General features: G+C 35.1%; 2 protein-coding genes across 2 annotated transcripts; one reads left to right on the top strand and one right to left on the bottom strand.

Moving 5' to 3' along the window:
- Nucleotides 1–2099: 2099 nt before the first annotated feature.
- LOC120627691 (39S ribosomal protein L38, mitochondrial) lies at nucleotides 2100–10127 on the bottom strand. Its single transcript, XM_039895715.1, has 5 exons — nucleotides 10100–10127; nucleotides 4305–4569; nucleotides 3142–3710; nucleotides 2882–3043; nucleotides 2100–2405 (listed from the first exon to the last, which is right to left on the bottom strand). Exons 2-5 carry the CDS (start codon nucleotides 4484–4486, stop codon nucleotides 2131–2133), a joined length of 1188 nt encoding a protein of 395 aa, XP_039751649.1. The 5' UTR covers nucleotides 4487–4569; nucleotides 10100–10127; the 3' UTR covers nucleotides 2100–2130.
- A 3097-nt stretch (nucleotides 10128–13224) lies between these two features.
- On the top strand, nucleotides 13225–18382 carry LOC120627301 (lysine-specific demethylase lid-like). The gene has a single exon (XM_039895253.1). It carries the CDS (start codon nucleotides 13893–13895, stop codon nucleotides 16311–16313), a length of 2421 nt encoding a protein of 806 aa, XP_039751187.1. The 5' UTR covers nucleotides 13225–13892; the 3' UTR covers nucleotides 16314–18382.
- Nucleotides 18383–18809: the final 427 nt, after the last annotated feature.

Here is an 18809-nt window from a genome sequence, read left to right as displayed (position 1 = left end):
AGAGTATAGAATTTGTGGAATTTTACGAATAAATTTGCAACAATAAAGGCTATTATATTTGAACAACTTAAATATTATTCATTATTTCAAGTTTCATTGGCTTCTTTGTCTTGTCTTCTTTTTATTTAGGGCTTTTTGTAAAACCAAATTGGCTTCTTTAAACATCTTTAGTGCCTATCTCCGGTTGGCATTGGTGCATATTATATACAAACTTTAAACTATATTTGACAGGTTTAAAAGCAGCACTATTTTTAGTCAATATAGTTAATATGTTTTTATACAACAGAAGCTGCAATTGCCAAATCTGTTGTAAATCTAAAAATCTCACTTAATTTACAGTTCTAAATAAGCAGAGCTGTCATTTTGTTAATGTTTCCGGTTAATAAAATGGATGGGTGGTATAGCAAAATTTAAAATGTTGTCCACATTAATATAATATATTACTTGCTTCACATCATATAATCATGTGTTAATAGTTAAACGCACGTAGAAAGCAACAACAATATTTAAAAATTGTTTATATTATGTATTTATAGTTACAATGCAAAATATGGTATTTGCAACTGCATTTATGTAAATTCAACCTGTCTATATTATTTTTTAATTTGATATTTCGGTCCACCAAAAATGTACTTTAATATTATGCTAGTAATAAAAATTATTGTATGAATATTATTTGTAACATGCAGTTTCATTTTACCAACGGCAACCCAAGCATCGGCATTAATTTATCATTGTTTTAGTTTATTTCAATGATTTCAGTATAGAAGTCTGTCTCGTTTGCACAGCGCACGACGAAATAGGCTTATTTGTTTATACATAATTTGACATATTATACAGTATTACTTATAGTTGATTTAAAGAAATTATTATTATTTGAATAGCTATTGAATCAATTAAATCACCAGAATGAGCCCGCAGACTTTGACAATTAAGTGTACACTGTCAAACCTTTTTTTCAAAATCGAAAATGTTGACTATATCTAACTTCAGGGTGTCGGTTTTTGTGAAAAAAATGCGCACGCATCTTAAAAACATAATCAACATTTTTCCCAAACTCACCAAAAGAAGTATGGTAGTAGCCTCTTACCCCTAGCTTATACAAGTCTTGTATTCTTAATGATGAAAACTTTAGTTCCACAACTTAAGAGAAATAACCGTAACATCAGCTGTGTTTAAATTTAGGCAAAATGTTTACACAGATTCCAACACTAAAAAAGGTAATGATTAGAGATACTAGAACAATGATTCACGCGTTTACTACAGGACCTATTTTGAAACGGTTTTTTTTGTCATTTATTTTAGGGTGATCAGGCAATCCAGTCATATATCTGAACGAAAGGCAAGAAAAGGAAAAAAGCTTTTTTAAATACAAATTTACCACTAAAGATAATTTACCTTATTGCAACAAATGAACCTGCAAGCTAACATTGCATAGGACCGCCAACGCCCTAAGCTCGCTTTCAATATACTTCACATCTAATAAGACTTCTATTAGTATATGCCCCAGATACTTGATCTCTGTGACCCTTCAAAGAAATTCCGTTTAAAGAGTCACTACAGAGATGTTTTTTATAGGACATCATTTGCTCTTAAAAACTAAAAACCCACTTTTCTGTCACATTATATTATGTAAGTCCATGTGATTCAGCACATATCTCCAGTAACCTTTTTAGTGCGATATTTGATGACAAACCACGTGTAACGGAATAACGAAATACTGTTGAAGGGTGCATATGTACATTTCATAAGAAATCACTCTTTAAAAATATTAAATCAAAAGCATCATATTTATTTTTCCATACAAACTAATTCATAACATTGAGTTATTTATGGCAACCCTATTTAAGATAAATGAACACGTGCATAGTACCAACGCTACGCGACGCGTACCTAATAAAGTAGCTGTATCTGATTTATTTCAGTAAAAACTGGTAATGGTTTCTCAAAAACTATTAGCGTTTCGGTTTCAAGTCTCTGAAGTATTATTTTGTTTTCATTTACACATATACATGGTTAAAAAAAATGATGTGCCTTACAAAAATCGAATGTGTAGAAAGCCTTCTGAGCTCTTAATTTGAAGAATAATATTAAAAAAGAATTGTCTATATTCATTTATTTGTTTTATTTTTACACGTCATTTACTCTTCCCCAATGATTTCTTATCTTTTTCTCATGTAACTTCAACCATGAAGGCATATTCCTTGGTAGGTATTGAGCATTGGGGAACTTGAGAGGTGGTGGAGGAGTCTTGAATGGATCTTCGTTTTTGAGTTTACGTAAGAGATATTCCTTATTAATTTGCTTAGGATCTCTGTATTTATCCATGTATAAGTTGAATGGTTCTCTAAGTGGAAACCATTCTTGAGGTTTTATGTATGGTGCTGGGAAATCATATTCATAAACTGTGGACAAAACCAGAAGTATTATTTCTAAAGACTAGCAAGTAAATATAATTAAAGAAGTCTCTTCTAGCACAACATGCCTTACAGTGCATTGGTAGTTATATACCAAATGACATCAAAAACATCAGTTTTGCAATACTTTTTATGTTTTCCAGTAAATAATTATTTCACCTTGAATTACACAAGATATTCTTGTAAAAAAGAGTGCCAAACAAACAAATCGAATCTTAAGCAGCAAATCATTCTAAGAATCCTGAGTGAAGCATAGTTTAAAACACTATTAGAAACTAAATGTAACTCCAAAATAAGATTCGTATTTCCATGCTTCCAAATAATGATCGTATTAATACAGAATTGTTTAAGATAGTGAATTAAAAAAAATAATAGAAAAAAATATTGTTTAACATCAAACTGTTATTTTACGCTACTGTTGAATTTGCTAAAACATATAATTATACTACTTTTTTGTTACTTACTGGGTTCTTTTTGATTTAATGTTTTGTGGAAGAAGTCTTTAACAGTTGCATCCCAATCAGTCTGATAAAAAGCAAGTCCTATCGGAGTAATGTTATCTTGATACATCTTGTACCAATCTCTTGTGCTAAATGTTCTATCTTCAAGGGGGGATGATGTTGTAACTGAAAAAAATATATATAAATATTTGATTTGTTGGACAAGCTCATACTTCAATTAATCATTCACAGTACATATTTAAATCTTTCAGTGTGTTACTTACTTTGAGGTAAATCATATGAAATTTCTTTATCCTGTTTATAAAGCACAAATGCATATCGATGGTATCCTGTGCCTTTCAATGGGAATGGACGTAAATAATCTACAATAACATCACCTTTTTCAATAGAATTACCAGGAATATTAGCAATAAGCCAATGCACATACTCCTTATTGTTTTCTTTTAAATGCCCATCTAGATTAGTTAATGCCAATGTCCATAGAGTATTGCCATCTGACTCAAAAGAAACAATAGGGCTCTCCAATGCTTCAGCTGGTTTTATGACATTTCCATAGTATACAGGCAGACAATTGCCATCTTTTAAATCATAGAATATATCCAAATGTAAATGAGGTATGAAAAAGCCTTCTCCATACAAATGTTCATATATAGCATAATGCTCGGCTATTTGTTTCTTGTGGAGCGGCCCTAATGATGCTAGCCAATCCTCTTTAGATTTGTCCAAGTCAATCTCTAAAATTCCTTTTCGTGCTAACTGTTCAAGACTTTTATCATTCTTATTTTTTTTAGTTTGTTCTAAACGGTTTATACGAGCTGTTGATGCACATTTCCTATAAATAAAAAATAAAATAAAGTATATTGTATTATAATACATTTTTAAACTAAGAAACAAAAACAAACAAAATTATTTTAACATCATCATGATATAAACCCATTACCCAATGGTTGGCTCCCAATTACGGAGCACTGGTCTCTTCCCACAAATTGATTGATATATTAAATCATGTATAGCTGAAGATTTCATTTTTTCTAAAATTTTGGTCTCTTTAGACAATAGTGACAAGATTGATAGGTTACAGGATTGGTTTTGATTAGTTGATTAGTTAGGATTTTTCATACACCTAGGTAATAGATCCCTATTATATATATTGCATCACAAGCAACAATAATAGTTTTAGGTAAGTGTTTACTTTGTCAATTTTTAATCAGTTTTTTATAATGCAATAAGTATATTTAAGAATCGGAACATTGTCAGAGATTATTGAAATAAGGCAAAATTAAAGAGGAATACGATAAACAAAGGATAACAAGTCATCGCAAATCGGCCAAGAAATTACGGGGCAAGAAATAACAGCACTACTTTGAAAAAAAAAATGAAGTTACAAATGAAGGACATACAAGTGAAGTGGGTAATGTATACTTACTTCTCAGGTGGAAACCCAATATCAGTTCGTTTGGTGTACAATTCGTCCTTATAATTTAACTCATCTAAACGTTCTTTTATAGATCTACAAAAAATTGGAGGTTTACCCCTCATTTTGTGACCTAACCTTAATTGCTGAAACTGGAAATGGTTTATGCGCCATAAACCCGTAAACTTATTCATGATGTGTGTTCAATTTAGAAACTATTTAATTAGCATGAATAATGTAAGTATACGTTTTAAATGGTTTTATATTTATCAAATTGGTTCAATTCAATTCAATTCTTGTTTATGGCTTTTGTCTGTGCCAACTGGGCACAAGGTACTTCGCCAGTGTCTTGTAGATGAAGAAGGCACGAAGGAGATTGATCGGTGAAACTAATGAAAAGTTAATTTTGAATTTGTACCAAGAAATAGTTGTTATTAGCTAGTTAGCTCTTTAACCTAAGGCAGCACAGACAACACATGCATATATATCTAACACGGATATTTTTTGTACATTATACTTTAATTTTATTACTTACTATATATTTACATAAAAATCTACAATAAGGACTGAAAACAAACATTAAAAAACATTTAACACTCAAAGGACGGGGGACTTTGGGAGGAAGAACGTCATAGAGGGGATAGGTAAGTTTGGGACAGTTAAAAATAATATGAGTTATAGTGCCCTCATCCAAGCCACACTCACAGATGGAGTTGTCCCTTATCCGGAGTTTGGCCAGATGTACAGGTGTGCTAGCATGACCAAGACGCAATCGGGAAATTGTGGATGAAGTCCAGCGATTTGTACTCCGAGAGTGACAAAACCAGGGTTGTCTTGGTATGTTTTGTTGGATGGTAGCGTAAAACTTACCCTTAACCAATTTGGAATCATTCCAAAAAATTTTCCAGGCTGTTTCCATATATGTTTTGGCAAGAGTACATAGGTCCTGCGATGAATTTTTAAAATGATCTAGAGAACCTGACTCAACAGCTGTTTTGGCACATGAGTCAGCAGTCTCGTTTCCTGGAATACCTGAGTGGCTTGGAATCCAAACCAGTAAGATGAATAGTCCTTTTTGATTGCAAGAGAGCAGAGCCTTCCGGATTTTTAAGATAATGGGAAATCGTGATTTGCTGCGAAAGGGGTTTTCTTTAATAGACATTAAACAGCTTAAAGAGTCAGTCAGAATAACCGTCTGTTGTACGTTATGGGACAGTGCAAACAGGATTGCTTCCAAAAGAGCAATGGCCTCTCCGGTAAACACAGAAGACTCGGGAGGGCATTTAAATTTTAAAACAATTCTGTAAACAGGAACCCAACATGCAGCACCAACACAACCTTCTGGAGACAGCTTTGAAGCATCAGTATATAAAATAAGATGATTTGACCAATTTTGACTAATATGCTTTTGTAGTTTGATATTGGTATCTGGGGATCCTTTACTCAGACCTAGATCTGTGATGATGGAAGGGTTGTATATTAATGCTTTAAATGGGGTTGAATATAGTGGGTTGATTGTGAAAGATGTCAGGGGATTAGGAAGGCTGGTATACTTTAGGAAACTATCTAGCAAGTAGGAAGACGAGTTACGGGAGCAAGGTGCGTGTGATAGTTGGCTTAGTCGGTGCCAAAGAGGATGGGATGACAGCTGTAACATCTTGCTGATAAAGCGGTCACATAGATATTGTCGACGGATGGATAGAGGAGGGTCAACGCATTCTACCTGCAAAGCATTAGTGGGGGAGGATTTCATTGCACCTAGAATAATTCTAAGGCATCTATACTGAATTTTATTTAACTTTTCAGCAGCTGATTTATTAAAAGGCTCTAAAACAAACATACAGTAATCCATGTGGCTACGTACTAAGGCATTATATAATAATTTTAAAGTATAGGGGTGAGCACCCCACCAAACTCCCGCTATTGCTCGTAGTACATTGATGCCTTTTTCACATTTTTTGATAATGTGTTCAGAATGAGCAATTCCATTCAGTCGTGTGTCTAAATAAACACCTAAAAATTTAGCTTTAACTGCAAGGTTGATTGCTTGACCTTCAAATGAGATGTTGAGGTTCGGGAGGTATCTCTTCCTTGTAAATACCACTGCCTGACATTTGCCCACTGATAGGGACAAGCCATGGTCAGACAGCCACTGGCCTAGATAATACAAAGCAGAATTGATACGACAGGATACTTCCTCTATACTGCCTGAGCTGTGATAGAGGACAATATCATCAGCATATTGTAAAATGGTACAAAAACTAGAAACAGACAATTCGAGGTCGTGGGTATATATGCTATAGAGCAGAGGACTGAGAACAGAGCCTTGAGGGAGGCCCTTCCAGATTAATCTGGGGGGAAGAGAATTATTCTGATGCTTTACCAGAACATATCTGCAAAACAGCAGATTACATATGAAATGAACCATCCTCGAGGGAACACTCAGCTTAAGTAGTTTCTGCCTGAGCACCGGAAGTAGGACATTATCATATGCAGAAGCAATATCAAGAAAAGCACCCACAAGGTACTCTCCTTTTGTAAAGGCTAATCTAATATCTGTTGTTAATACACTGAGACTGTCTGTTGTACTCATACCCTTCCGAAACCCAAATTGGGAGGAGGGGAGAATATTTCTACTTTCCATTAACCATTCCAGTCGGTTTTTAAGGAGATGTTCTGTAACTTTAGCTAAAGTAGATGACAAAGCTATGGGTCTATATGAATTTGAATTAAGGGGATTTTTATAAGGTTTAAGGATAGGAATAACAATTTGAGATTTCCAGGAGTTTGGGATAGAACCAGTTTCCAAACATTTATTGATTATTTTAAGGTAATAAATTTTAGCTTTGTCATTTAAGTTAGCCAGGAAAGAATATGGAACGCCATCTTCCCCTGGAGCTGTATCTTTTAGACCATTGAGAGCAATTTGAAGCTCAGAAAAGGAAAAGGGGGCATCCATTTCATCCGTAGCTGGAGCTGGCGTAGTAGTTAGAAATGAGTCCACATAGGGAACATAAGGTGGAGCTAATTTGTCTGCAAAGTTGTTAAGCCAGTCAGAAGGATTATTAGAGGAAGGATCAACGTGGCTCAGGGAGCGACGGAATCTCCTCATATTTTCCCACACAATGGTGGAGGGTGAACGAGGGCTAAGCGATTCACAGAACTGCGTCCAACTTGCTCTTTTCTTTTTGAAGACTAATCTTTTAATTTTAGCATCTAGTTTTTGGTAACTATTAAAGTTATCCTGAGTCATGCAGGCTGAGTATAATTCTTCTGCAGCAGATCTTTTACCAAATAAATCGCTGCATTCATCATCCCACCAAGGAGAGGAAAGCAGCGGATTTTTCACAGGGTGTTTTTTTGGAATATGGGAATCGGCCGAAGATATAAGAGATTTTAAAAAGAGATCATAGCATACCAGAATGTTTCCATCACTTTCCAAATCGGGCAGAGTGTCTACAATGCAATCAACGGATAGGGCATAATCTTCCCAATTTGCTTTTTTAAGTTTATACTTTAAAAGGGGATCATAGTTAGGGGTAGGTAAGGATTTATTATTTAATGTAACAATTATAGGAAAATGATCACTGCCACAGGTTGACTGTAGCACGTTCCAAGTCAGGCGCGATGCTAGGTTAGCCGAACATAGGGTGAGATCAACCGCTGATTTAGGGTTCTGATTGGGGTATACCCTTCGAGTAGGAGAACCGTCATTGAGGATGCAAAGACTGACATCATCAAGTAAATCAATCAGCAATGGAGAAAACCCGTCACTAGCATGGCACCCCCACATCGTGTGGTGAGTGTTAAAATCACCCATGGTTATGATAGGGCTGGGAAGGGACGACAAGATTGCTTGTAATTCGGGAATAATAGAAGATGAGGGATGAGGAATATACAGAGATACAAAAGATATGTCTAGGGTACGGACAGCAACAGCATTGATATGTTGACTGTGGGAAGGAAGAGCGATTTGGGTGTAGGGGAGGGAGTGCCGTAGAAATACAGCACTGCCTGCATACCCATCACTCCTGTCATCCCTCAAACAAGAGAAGCCCGGCACCCGTAATCGTGAACCAGGCCTCAACCATGTCTCCGAGATGGCAAGAATGGTGGGATTATGAAGGTTAATCAGAGAGATTAACTCATGTTTCTTGGGACGTAAACTTTTACAGTTCCACTGTAGCAGGGTTATTGGGCCCATTTTGGAGTAGTTTAAAAAGTTGGCTTAAGTTTTTGGCAACGTTGGGCGGTAAGGGAATTTCACTACATGGAGCGACAATACTAAGTAGAAATTCGGAGATAAACTCAAGCATTTTACCTTGGGAGGGAGGGTTCTCAACATTGTTGTTGAGAGCGCATCCATTAGGAAGGGATGAGGAGTAATCACCGACAATAGTCTGAACAGCTTTTTTATCGTAGCCCTTTGCTAGAGGAGCTCGGGGACGAGGAGAGCGGAAAACTGTTTGCCGGTAGGAGGTTTTGGTGGAAGTTACATTAGTAGGAGTAAACATTTCTTTTGTTATCTCAGCATAGGACCTGCGGACAGGAGGAAACTGAGATGATGCTTCAATGTAAGATTTATTATTCTGAGACATGACCATTTTAATAGATTGCTGCCTGGAGAATTCTGGGCAGTCTTTATCAGTAGCAAAATGACTACCAGAGCAGTGTAAACATGTAGATAATTCCTTGATGACCAAACATGAGTCACCTGTATGGGGCTGAGCACATCTGTAGCATCTGGGCTTAGATCTGCAGATTGTTTTAATGTGGCCAAAACGGCAGCAGTTCTGGCACTGTATTGTTGGAAGTTTATATGTTTCAACTGGCAGTGAGGTGTGGTATGAATATACCTTAGCAGGAAGCATTTGCCCCCTGAAGGTTAGGACAACAGATTGGGTAGGCACCCAAGTGATGACACCCTCTGTGACAGATTTTCTGTTCAGTCGCCTTGATTTCAGAACCTCACCACAGCCAGGCGGGAGCTCTAGCGAATCAACAAGCTCGTCCATCGACCAGTCCACGGGAACTCCTTTCACCAGCCCCATTCTGGTTATGTTGTATGTGGGAATTATAGCTCTATATTTGCATAACTTCAAAACTGGACTAACCAGAAAGTTGTTGGCAGCTTGGGCAGAAGTAAACTCTACAGTAATTTTGTTGCGGCCTATATTTTTGACGCCGTCGTGGATAATTGAACCAATTTTGTGTTTGTGCAAGAATTGACCGAAATTTATAGCCCGTAATGACGCTCCAGAGGATGGGTCCTCCACTTCCCGTGAGACTTGGACGATAAAAGGCCCATTATCATCGTCAGAGTATGACTTGGCGCCTTCGGTGAAGGAAGGATGTATGTAAAGGCTTTGAACGGATGGGTTTACCTGAGTAGGATCAGTTATAGTTTTTTTGGCCGCATATACGTTGGTATCCTCTCCTTGTCGTTTGCGAGACGAGGCTGATGCCCCCGGGTCGGGCGGCTCAGGAGGTGTATCTAGATCCATTTTACTGGAAACACTATAACTACAGACACATAATAAATATTTAACCAACACCAAATACGGTTAGATTTATACGAATATCACCAATGACAACTATTTCTGCTGCTGTGTAAATTCACATAAAACACCGAAATTACACCGGAATCTCACTAACACGTGTGCACAAATTGACAGGCCAAGTTACAGTTCAATATAAACAACACCAAATCCTTTTCAAGACGAGTTTACAATAAAATCAAAGGAAAATTTGAAAAAACCGCGTCCGCCATGTACGAAGTTTCCCGCCGAAAAAAAACTATCAAATTGGTACCTACTCTTTTACCCTAAACATCGTAATGTCAGGCTGCGGTATGACAGGTGTCAATGTCAAGTTTACTGGCCGCCGCACAAACCTATGGATGCGATAACAACTTATAAACTATTTTAACTTTTGAAACAAATAAGATTTGAGCAAATTTTAGCGAATTAATGCTATCTATTATATTTGAAATTATATAATTTAAATTAAATAGGATTTTTTCTTATCGTTCCGATATGTACGTAGAAACCAATTAGGAATATGGAATTCACATAACTGCCGTACCCCTAACAGTTTAGCCCATTACCATCTTAGACTGCGTCATCACTTGCCAGAAGGTGAGATAGCAGTCATGGGCCTACTTGTAGTGGATTATTGCAAAGTTGATGGGAAGAGGCGTATAACAGTCGCAAGAGAAGTTGTTGAATAGAAACAGGCGTTACTTTGAGTCTGTGGGGGCGCGAAAAATTAAAAAACTAACGAACGGATTTTCATTCGGTTTTACTAATCAACCACACCACAATATCCGATTTTTGTTATAATTTGTCAATCATACACGGGTACAATCGAAGAAGGTGACATTCGTAACATGGTATTAATCCTTATCCAAATAAATTGGACCTATCGTTTAGTAGATATGACGGGTATAAAGATGCTAACAGCAAGATAATGCCGCGCACCGCCGGGCACGGCCGCTCACTGCTATAATATGAGTCGAGCGATGAAGCGCGCGTTCGCCGTTTTAATATTTTTAACACCTTAATCTATACTTATATTTAAAACTGAAGTAGGTCAAATTCTGTATCCACTTGGGGGATTCTTGAGTGTTTGGCTCGAAAACCGAATTGCTCGTCGTTGATAAGCTTTTTTGCTTCTAAGATGGCTTTGAGCTGGGCCAGTAACAGCCACAAGTAACACTAAAAAGACAAAATAATATAATAATCTTGACTGCACATCTACAGCCTGGACACAATCCCAATCTCTAACAAGAAAGGGGTGTAGATTATTGATGCTGTTCTAGTACAGGTAAGTTGGCTTTAGAGGTTCAGGTTATCACATTATAGCTTTTTCCCGCGACTACTTCCGCTTTTGTTTACGTTTTTAAGGAATCGCTTATGAACAGTTTATCTAACCGGGCTCTAAATTATACAAAGCCTATCTCCAGGATGTAAGCTACATCCATGCAATATTTTCGTAAGATCAGTTTTGTTCCTAAGCCCTTTAAAAATAACACTTTTTTAACCATCCTGAAACTGTACCCCTCTCCATTCGGGATCCAATTATCCTGTGTTTTTGTCCTACATCTGTACCAAATTACATCAAGGTCGGCGAAAGATAAGCCAAACAAAGATAAAAATAATAATAACTTTATTTTATTTAGGCCAAAAATATTTTATTCGCAGCGTTCTAAATTTAGTACCGATATAAAAACAAAGTAAATAGGATCTATCAAAAAACAATATTTCTTAAAACATTTAGATGGTATCTTGTGCTAAAATTAGGTTTCATTATCTTATAGGTACCAGCGGCCTTTATAACGAAATTAATACCTGCTTACTTAATAAATTAGGTTAGTAACTACAACCATTTACGAATGTACAAAATGTTTCTTAGACCAGGCTCCAGTTACGCTAACTCCTGTACTATTTAAAACTGTATCACTGAGTTTCCATTCCTCGTTACTACAAGAACCTACTATACAATATATAGATTTTATTCTATATTATAAAATAGATAAATAAAATGTATGTGTAATGTAATGTGCAGTTTGAAGATGTCCCTACTTGGAGCTAGCCCAATTTGCGGATGACCCCACCCTCTATACAAAATACCGAACCATACCTCGCATCATATCTCGCCTCCAAAAAGCCATCGAGCGCCTAGGCACTTGTGTTAGGAACTAGGGGATGGACTTCAATAATATCTGCTCATTTTTTACTTATTACTGCCGAGTTTCGTTCTCCCAACCTTTGTTATAACAAAGACCCTTTGACAATCAATTTATCTTTCTACTCTTATACGGCCTAGATACACGAGAACACGAGAGCTGGAGGTGTAGGAATATATCATAATTCTCATGATGTTGTTAACATTGTTACTTTATCGATAGATTCTTCTGTTCTTTCTCGTGATTTATGGGTCACTAGTTTGAGCAGTTGGTGATTTATGTATGGCTGAATGCCAAAAGGGAAATGGGATAAAAATTTAGATTGTTGCACTATATTGGACGATATTATTAATTTTCTTCACCATTCATTGTTGTCACACACATGTCCTCCACTTGCCTTTTTACTCGGTAGCAATAATGATGAAATACTGATGATTTTAAGTGGAGATTTTAATGTCAATTTTGCACCAGCAAAATCTTTGAAGCTAGTTGAATTTTAGAAAGATAAATTGAATTTATCCATGACAAACAGTCCTCAAACGTCAACAACAAGATCCGGCACTACAATTGTTGGAGATTTTGTAGAATGTAAACAATATATTTCATGTTTCAGTTACCACAAGCCATGAATAACAAAAATATATAAAAACGATAACAATGATAGTAATAATTCTATTTCAATTAATGAAATGCTGTAATAATCTTAGTAGTAATAAGGTAAAATGAAAGAATTGTATTATTTGTATTCGTATTATAAAAGTCTTTATCTAATTTAAGTATTTCCACAGTTAAAAACGACTCCTTTGATTGCGACCGTGTTAAACTTATGTAGTATCAAATAAAAAATATCGCATTAGGTATTTAACCAATTTCTTTAAAGTTGCATACCTATAGTAGATCATTTTTCGAAAAATAAGTTTCACTTACGTGTGTACACGCATACATTTTATTGTAACAGTTTTTAATTGCTTTTTCAATTAAAAACTGTTACAATAAAATATATGCCAATAAATGTAAAGTCGCAACATATAATAGCTACTGCAAGCCAAAGACTACCTACAATAGTATATTGCAAGCTACAATCTCATTATAATCGAAATCGAATCGTTATCGTTTGTTTGGGTTTAAAATTTAAACGTTGTTGTGAGCGAATGTCACATCGTGTCAAAGATAAGAAATCCAAAGAGTATACCAACTTTCGATGGTTCGATATTCTCTCTCTTTTCGCTGTCGCTTGCTTCTCACTTTCCGAGAGACCGAGAGCGAGACTCAACTCTCTCTAGGTATCTCGTTAAATAAGCCGAGCCGACTGCCGAGCTCAGTTTACATAAATCCGGTTTATTCATTATGCTGAGAAAGTGTCTATTACCTATATGATCATATTAGATCACTTTGTTACATTTATTAGTAATCAGTATTCGTAATCAGTTGCCAAAACTAGCTAGTTTTTTGTGTGGCGGATACCCGGGGAGATACAAACCTGGGACGTTAGTTCTTGCCTTGTTGCACTTTGCAGTGTGCAATGTGTAGTAGCGTGAAGCTTGTATAGTTTCAAATTTCATTTTTATGGAATGATTCCAATGTTTTGTGAATATGCGATTGTATAAACTGCGTACTGATCTATAAAAGTGAAATAAATCGTCATAACTATACGTTTTCGTGTCAATTTAGTGGTTTAAACAATTGAATAGTGGCAAAATGGTATTTCTTTCAAACACATAAGAATCAGATGTTAAGTCGTCGTCCTATGAATAAACAATAGTGCTCCAATGATCGATCTTAAGATTAAAGTATTAGGAGCCATTTACACATGGCGAAAAGTCACGTAGGCATTACTAAATATTTCGGTGTGGACTTTTAAATCGTGCTATTTTCTTTTGTTGTGGTGACGATTGAATGAGCATTTATCAAACATGGATAGCAAAAATATACAAAAAAATGCCATGCAGAAAAGTGCTGAATTTACTTTCACTCCGCCTACCATGGCCCCAGTATTCGAGCCTACGCCTGAAGAATTCATGGACCCTCTGGGATATATCGCGAAAATTCGTCCCGTAGCGGAAAAGACCGGCATTTGTAAAATAAAGCCCCCATCGTGCTGGCAGCCACCATTTTCGCTCGATGTTGATAAATTAAAATTTGTTCCACGAATTCAAAAAGTAAATGAGTTGGAAGCCATAACTCGCTTGAAACTATTGTTTCTTGAAAAAATATTGAAGTTTTGGGATTTACAAGGCTCACCTCTAAAAATTCCCATGATTGAAAATAAAACACTTGATTTGTATTGCTTAAAATTTTGGGTTGATGAAGAAGGTGGGTTTGAAAATTGTAATAGTCCAAAAAAATGGCGAAAAATTGCTTCTACAATGGGGTATGGTCAAAGCACTATAACGATTAATTTCCTTAGGAATAATTATGAAAAGATTCTTCTTCCCTATGAAATATTTGAAAAAAGCAAAGCAGACATTTTGAAAACTGTAAAAAAGGTGGAAAGTAAAACAGAAATGAAAGATGAAGGTGAAACTACGAAAGAAATGTTCAAAGAGATAAGCATAGAATCTATAAAAAAGATTGACAAACCACATTGCAGTATCAAAAAAATGAAAACAGGGTCTGACATTAAATTGGACCCAGACAGTCCCAAAACAGATACTGAAGAAATAAAGCGTACAAGGGAGCTGAGACGACTTGCATGCTATGGCCCTGGTCCAAAAATGCCTGGGCTGAATGATGAAGAGTTTGACATAACAAAGTCACGGAAGAGACCTCGATATGATTTAGATCCTTTGGCTATATACATTTGTGCAATCTGTCAAAAAGATCACAGAGATGATTTACTTTTGATATGTAATGGCTGTTCAGATACGTACCATACATTTTGTTTGAAACCTCCATTGGCTGTAGTGCCTGATGGTGACTGGCGCTGTCCATGTTGTATTGCTGAAGTAGTCCATAAACCAGCTGAAGCTTTTGGCTTTGCGCAGGCAGAAAGGGAATATACTTTACAGCAATTTGGAGAAATGGCAGATAAATTTAAATCTGACTACTTTGGAAAGTCTGGCCATTTGATACCCATAAATATAGTAGAAAAAGAATTTTGGAGGATAATATCTTCAGTTGAGGAGGATGTGACTGTAGAATATGGTGCAGATTTGCACTCCATGGACCATGGTTCAGGGTTTCCTACAAAGTCTTCATTAAATTTATTTCCTGGGGATCAAGAATATGTGGATTCAGGTTGGAATTTGAATAATCTGCCAGTTTTAGAAGGTTCTGTTTTAAGATTTATAAATGCAGACATATCAGGTATGACTGTACCATGGATGTATGTAGGCATGTGTTTCTCTGCATTTTGTTGGCATAACGAAGATCACTGGAGCTATTCAATTAATTACTTACATTGGGGTGAAGCTAAGACTTGGTATGGAGTGCCAGGTAGTGGAGCTGAGCTCCTTGAAACTGCTATGAAAGCAGCAGCCCCTGATCTGTTCAAGACACAACCTGATTTATTGCATCAGTTAGTTACAATAATGAATCCAAACATATTGATGGCAGCAGGAGTGCCAATATACCGCACAGATCAACAAGCTGGAGAATTTGTTGTAACTTTCCCAAGAGCTTATCATGCTGGTTTTAATCATGGATATAATTTTGCGGAAGCAGTAAACTTTGCCCCTCCTGATTGGCTTAAAATTGGCCGTGATTGCATAATGCATTACAAATACTTAAAAAGGTTCTGTGTTTTTTCACATGATGAACTTATTTGCAAAATGGCATTGGAAGGTGATCGTTTGGATTTAGAGACAGCCTTAGAAACACAAAAAGAACTGGTTAATGCAACAGAAGAAGAAGGAAGACTAAGGGCTTTACTTGCAAAGAATGGATTAACAAATGTTTGTAGGACAGCATTTGAACTGCTCGGTGATGATGAACGACTTTGTGAAATTTGTAAAACAACATGCTTTTTATCATCTGTGTTCTGTGCAAAATGTAAACACATGGCCTGCTTACAACATGCTCACTCAGAAGAATTCTGTTCCTGTGCTGTAGAAAATAAAACTTTATTTTATCGTTATGACATGGATGAACTGCATATTATGTTGCAGACAATTGATTTTAGAGTAAACAGTTTTGACAAATGGATGACAGACACTACAAACATTCTACTGCCAACTGCACCAGATATTGGAAGGCTTCAGAAATTTAAGCTTTTGGTGGATGAGGCAGAAGAACTTAAAATTCCAAAGTGTACTCTATTAACAAGATTGAAGGAGCAATACACAACAGCATCTCAAAATGCTGAAACAATTGTTATAGAATTAGATGATGACTGAAATAATGCTTCATTCAAATGACTGAGCATTAGTACAAAGATGTATAAAATTGATTTATTTTAATATTAATGTATGTGAATGAAAGCACTAGGTTAACAGATGATGCAGTAATTTTTATGTTATCAAAATTAATGGCAGCTTTAATTCAACAAGAAACTTTCTAATATCTGACATATTAATGTAATATGTATATAATGGAACTTAAATAAATATCCTTTATTGTATATAATGTTAACCTCTGAATTTGCAGGTAATCTTTTAGGTAGAAATATTTAAAATCAACAAATTTTTTAAAACATCCCACCGTTTGTTCTATTTTTCTGTTAAAAGTATATTTTCTTATTAAGTATGTATAAAGAAAATAGTGACTTGTTTTACAAATTTGATCTCAAAAATCTACTGTACATGTAAGTTTACAGTGATAGAATTTTTAGTCTTGTCAGACTATCTGATCTGCCTTAGGGACTAGCTTTGTGCCTGTTAAATTAATATTTGCTAGTCAACCCACCTGCAGAAATTATGAAAATAATAAAATGTACCCCTTTCCTTATTTCTTTTGCCCACAACTTTCACATTGTAAAAGTAATTGTTTTGTTGAAATTGGGTCAATTTTTAAATTGCCTTAGAACAAAGATGTCTTTCTATGCTATCATAAATTAAACTATATTTTAACGAATTGAATATATTGTTACACATATTGTGCACTGGACAAGCAAAAGTATTATAATGTCTCTTTAAATAAGTATAGAAAGATTTGTTGCCCAACTGTGCTCGTAAAAACTATAGGATTTATATGTAGTTGCCTTTGTTATGGAAATAATTAGTATTATTAATATTTCCAAAACTGTTGAGCAAGTATTGAGTAGAGCAAGATGTTTCATACAAATATTTAAATTTAAAATATAGTTAAGTTGATTACTATTTAATTGGTGGATCTTGTTGTACTGTGTACTGTGGCTCTTGCTGTTCTATTGCACAAGTATATTTGTTGCCCAACTATGATTGCAAGTTTGACTAAAACCTACTAAAATGATTAGTTAATTACTAAGTCTGAAGTATTTCCTATCATTTATTATTTGAGATCAGTGTAGCATTCTAGGCTATTTAATGTGTTAGCTTTAATTAAAGTTGAAATATAACTCACTGAGACATTTGGTTTTAAATAAGTTTTGTCACTTTAAAGCTAGAAATATTGAAATATATATTAGGCACATGTAGTTAGTGTACAAGGAGGCTATGAAATGTAGGTAAGTACCTATACATTTGGGAATATATGTTAGTAACTTAGCCAGTATTCCTATTTATTATAATTTAAATGTTAAATAAAAGTACTATTTCTTTATAACTCCAGAGTAACATTATTAATCTTAAGGTCACATCTACATTGAAAAAAATCAAATTAAATGCATGTAAAATATGAAACTTCACTAGAGCATTGATATTTTGTGTTGGAGTTATGAGGGCGTTTTGGGCCACAATCTTTACAAAATACTTAATGATCATTTTCCAAATGCCCATTATATATGTGAAGGTATTCAGTAAGTAGGTACTTTATATTATTTTCTTTATTAATGCTTGTGATTTATAAACTAAAGGTACCTGGTTAGTGAAGATGTAGCCTGAGAATTAATTAAGATTATATGCCATTATTGAACTGATTGCATATTTAGTTTAGTTGTAAGTCAGGATATTTAAATTTTGACATACATTTTATCAGTGAATTTATTTTTTCGAGTTAGGGTTTACAAACATCACATTTTCGATTTAACGTGAATAATTTAGTTTTTATTGGAAGGACAACATTTTTTTTATCTAAGTACCCATATATTTTTTATTTAATTATGAATGAATTAATTTGATTAAATCATACAAAAATTCACAGTAAGCAAATAAAAAATTACCTAAGCACCTTTAGGCATTTAACTAGATATTATTGTAGTGAAGTTTTCATGTGGTTTATGTATGAGCGAAATTTAGTAAGTAAATGAAATGAATTGATTTGATTTGTGTGTACACGTTTTGATGGAATAAAATTTGAATCCTTAATAAATAAAAGTAGATCTTGAAAATAGGTGTTTTATTTGTATCTCTTTCATTACGTCATATTGCATATTGCAACGTCATATTGGAGCAGTGATAGCTGATGACGTTATGTGAATTTAAAGTTATTAAAATATAACTTGCTTCAACTGTAAAGGAAAACAGTTAGGAAACCAGCATGCCTGAGAGTTCTCCATAATGTTCTCAAAGGCAGATTGGGCCAGCGTGGTGGACTTGGACCTTAACCCGTTCTCATTTTGGGAGGAGACCCGTGCCCTGTAGTAATTTATAATCTTTTATTGCAACCCTTTTGTCTTGTGTTATTAATTTATTATAAGAATGGATACACGTTTCTTTCTATTAAGCGGCACATTTAAACATTTTATTTATTTTAAATTTTTATATCGCCAGTAGATTTTTATAATACAACTTCTGTGAAAGATACAACTATTTACG

This window comes from Pararge aegeria, chromosome 11, assembly GCF_905163445.1.
Source record: "Pararge aegeria chromosome 11, ilParAegt1.1, whole genome shotgun sequence".
NCBI lineage: Eukaryota > Metazoa > Arthropoda > Insecta > Lepidoptera > Nymphalidae > Pararge > Pararge aegeria.
The sequence above is the reverse complement of the archived record's forward strand: the minus strand, read 5'-3'. Positions and strand labels throughout refer to the sequence as shown.

Bases quoted from the DNA above. Each gene is read 5' to 3' on its own strand.
- LOC120627691 (XM_039895715.1), bottom strand. From the start codon at position 4,486: ATGAATAAGTTTACGGGTTTATGGCGCATAAACCATTTCCAGTTTCAG. The intron at 3,044-3,141 runs GTAAGTAACACA...TATTTTTTTCAG, and splicing joins TTCATATGATTTACCTCAAA to TTACAACATCATCCCCCCTT. The intron at 2,406-2,881 runs GTAAGTAACAAA...TTTTGTCCACAG, and splicing joins ATTAAATCAAAAAGAACCCA to TTTATGAATATGATTTCCCA.
- LOC120627301 (XM_039895253.1), top strand. From the start codon at position 13,893: ATGGATAGCAAAAATATACAAAAAAATGCCATGCAGAAAAGTGCTGAA.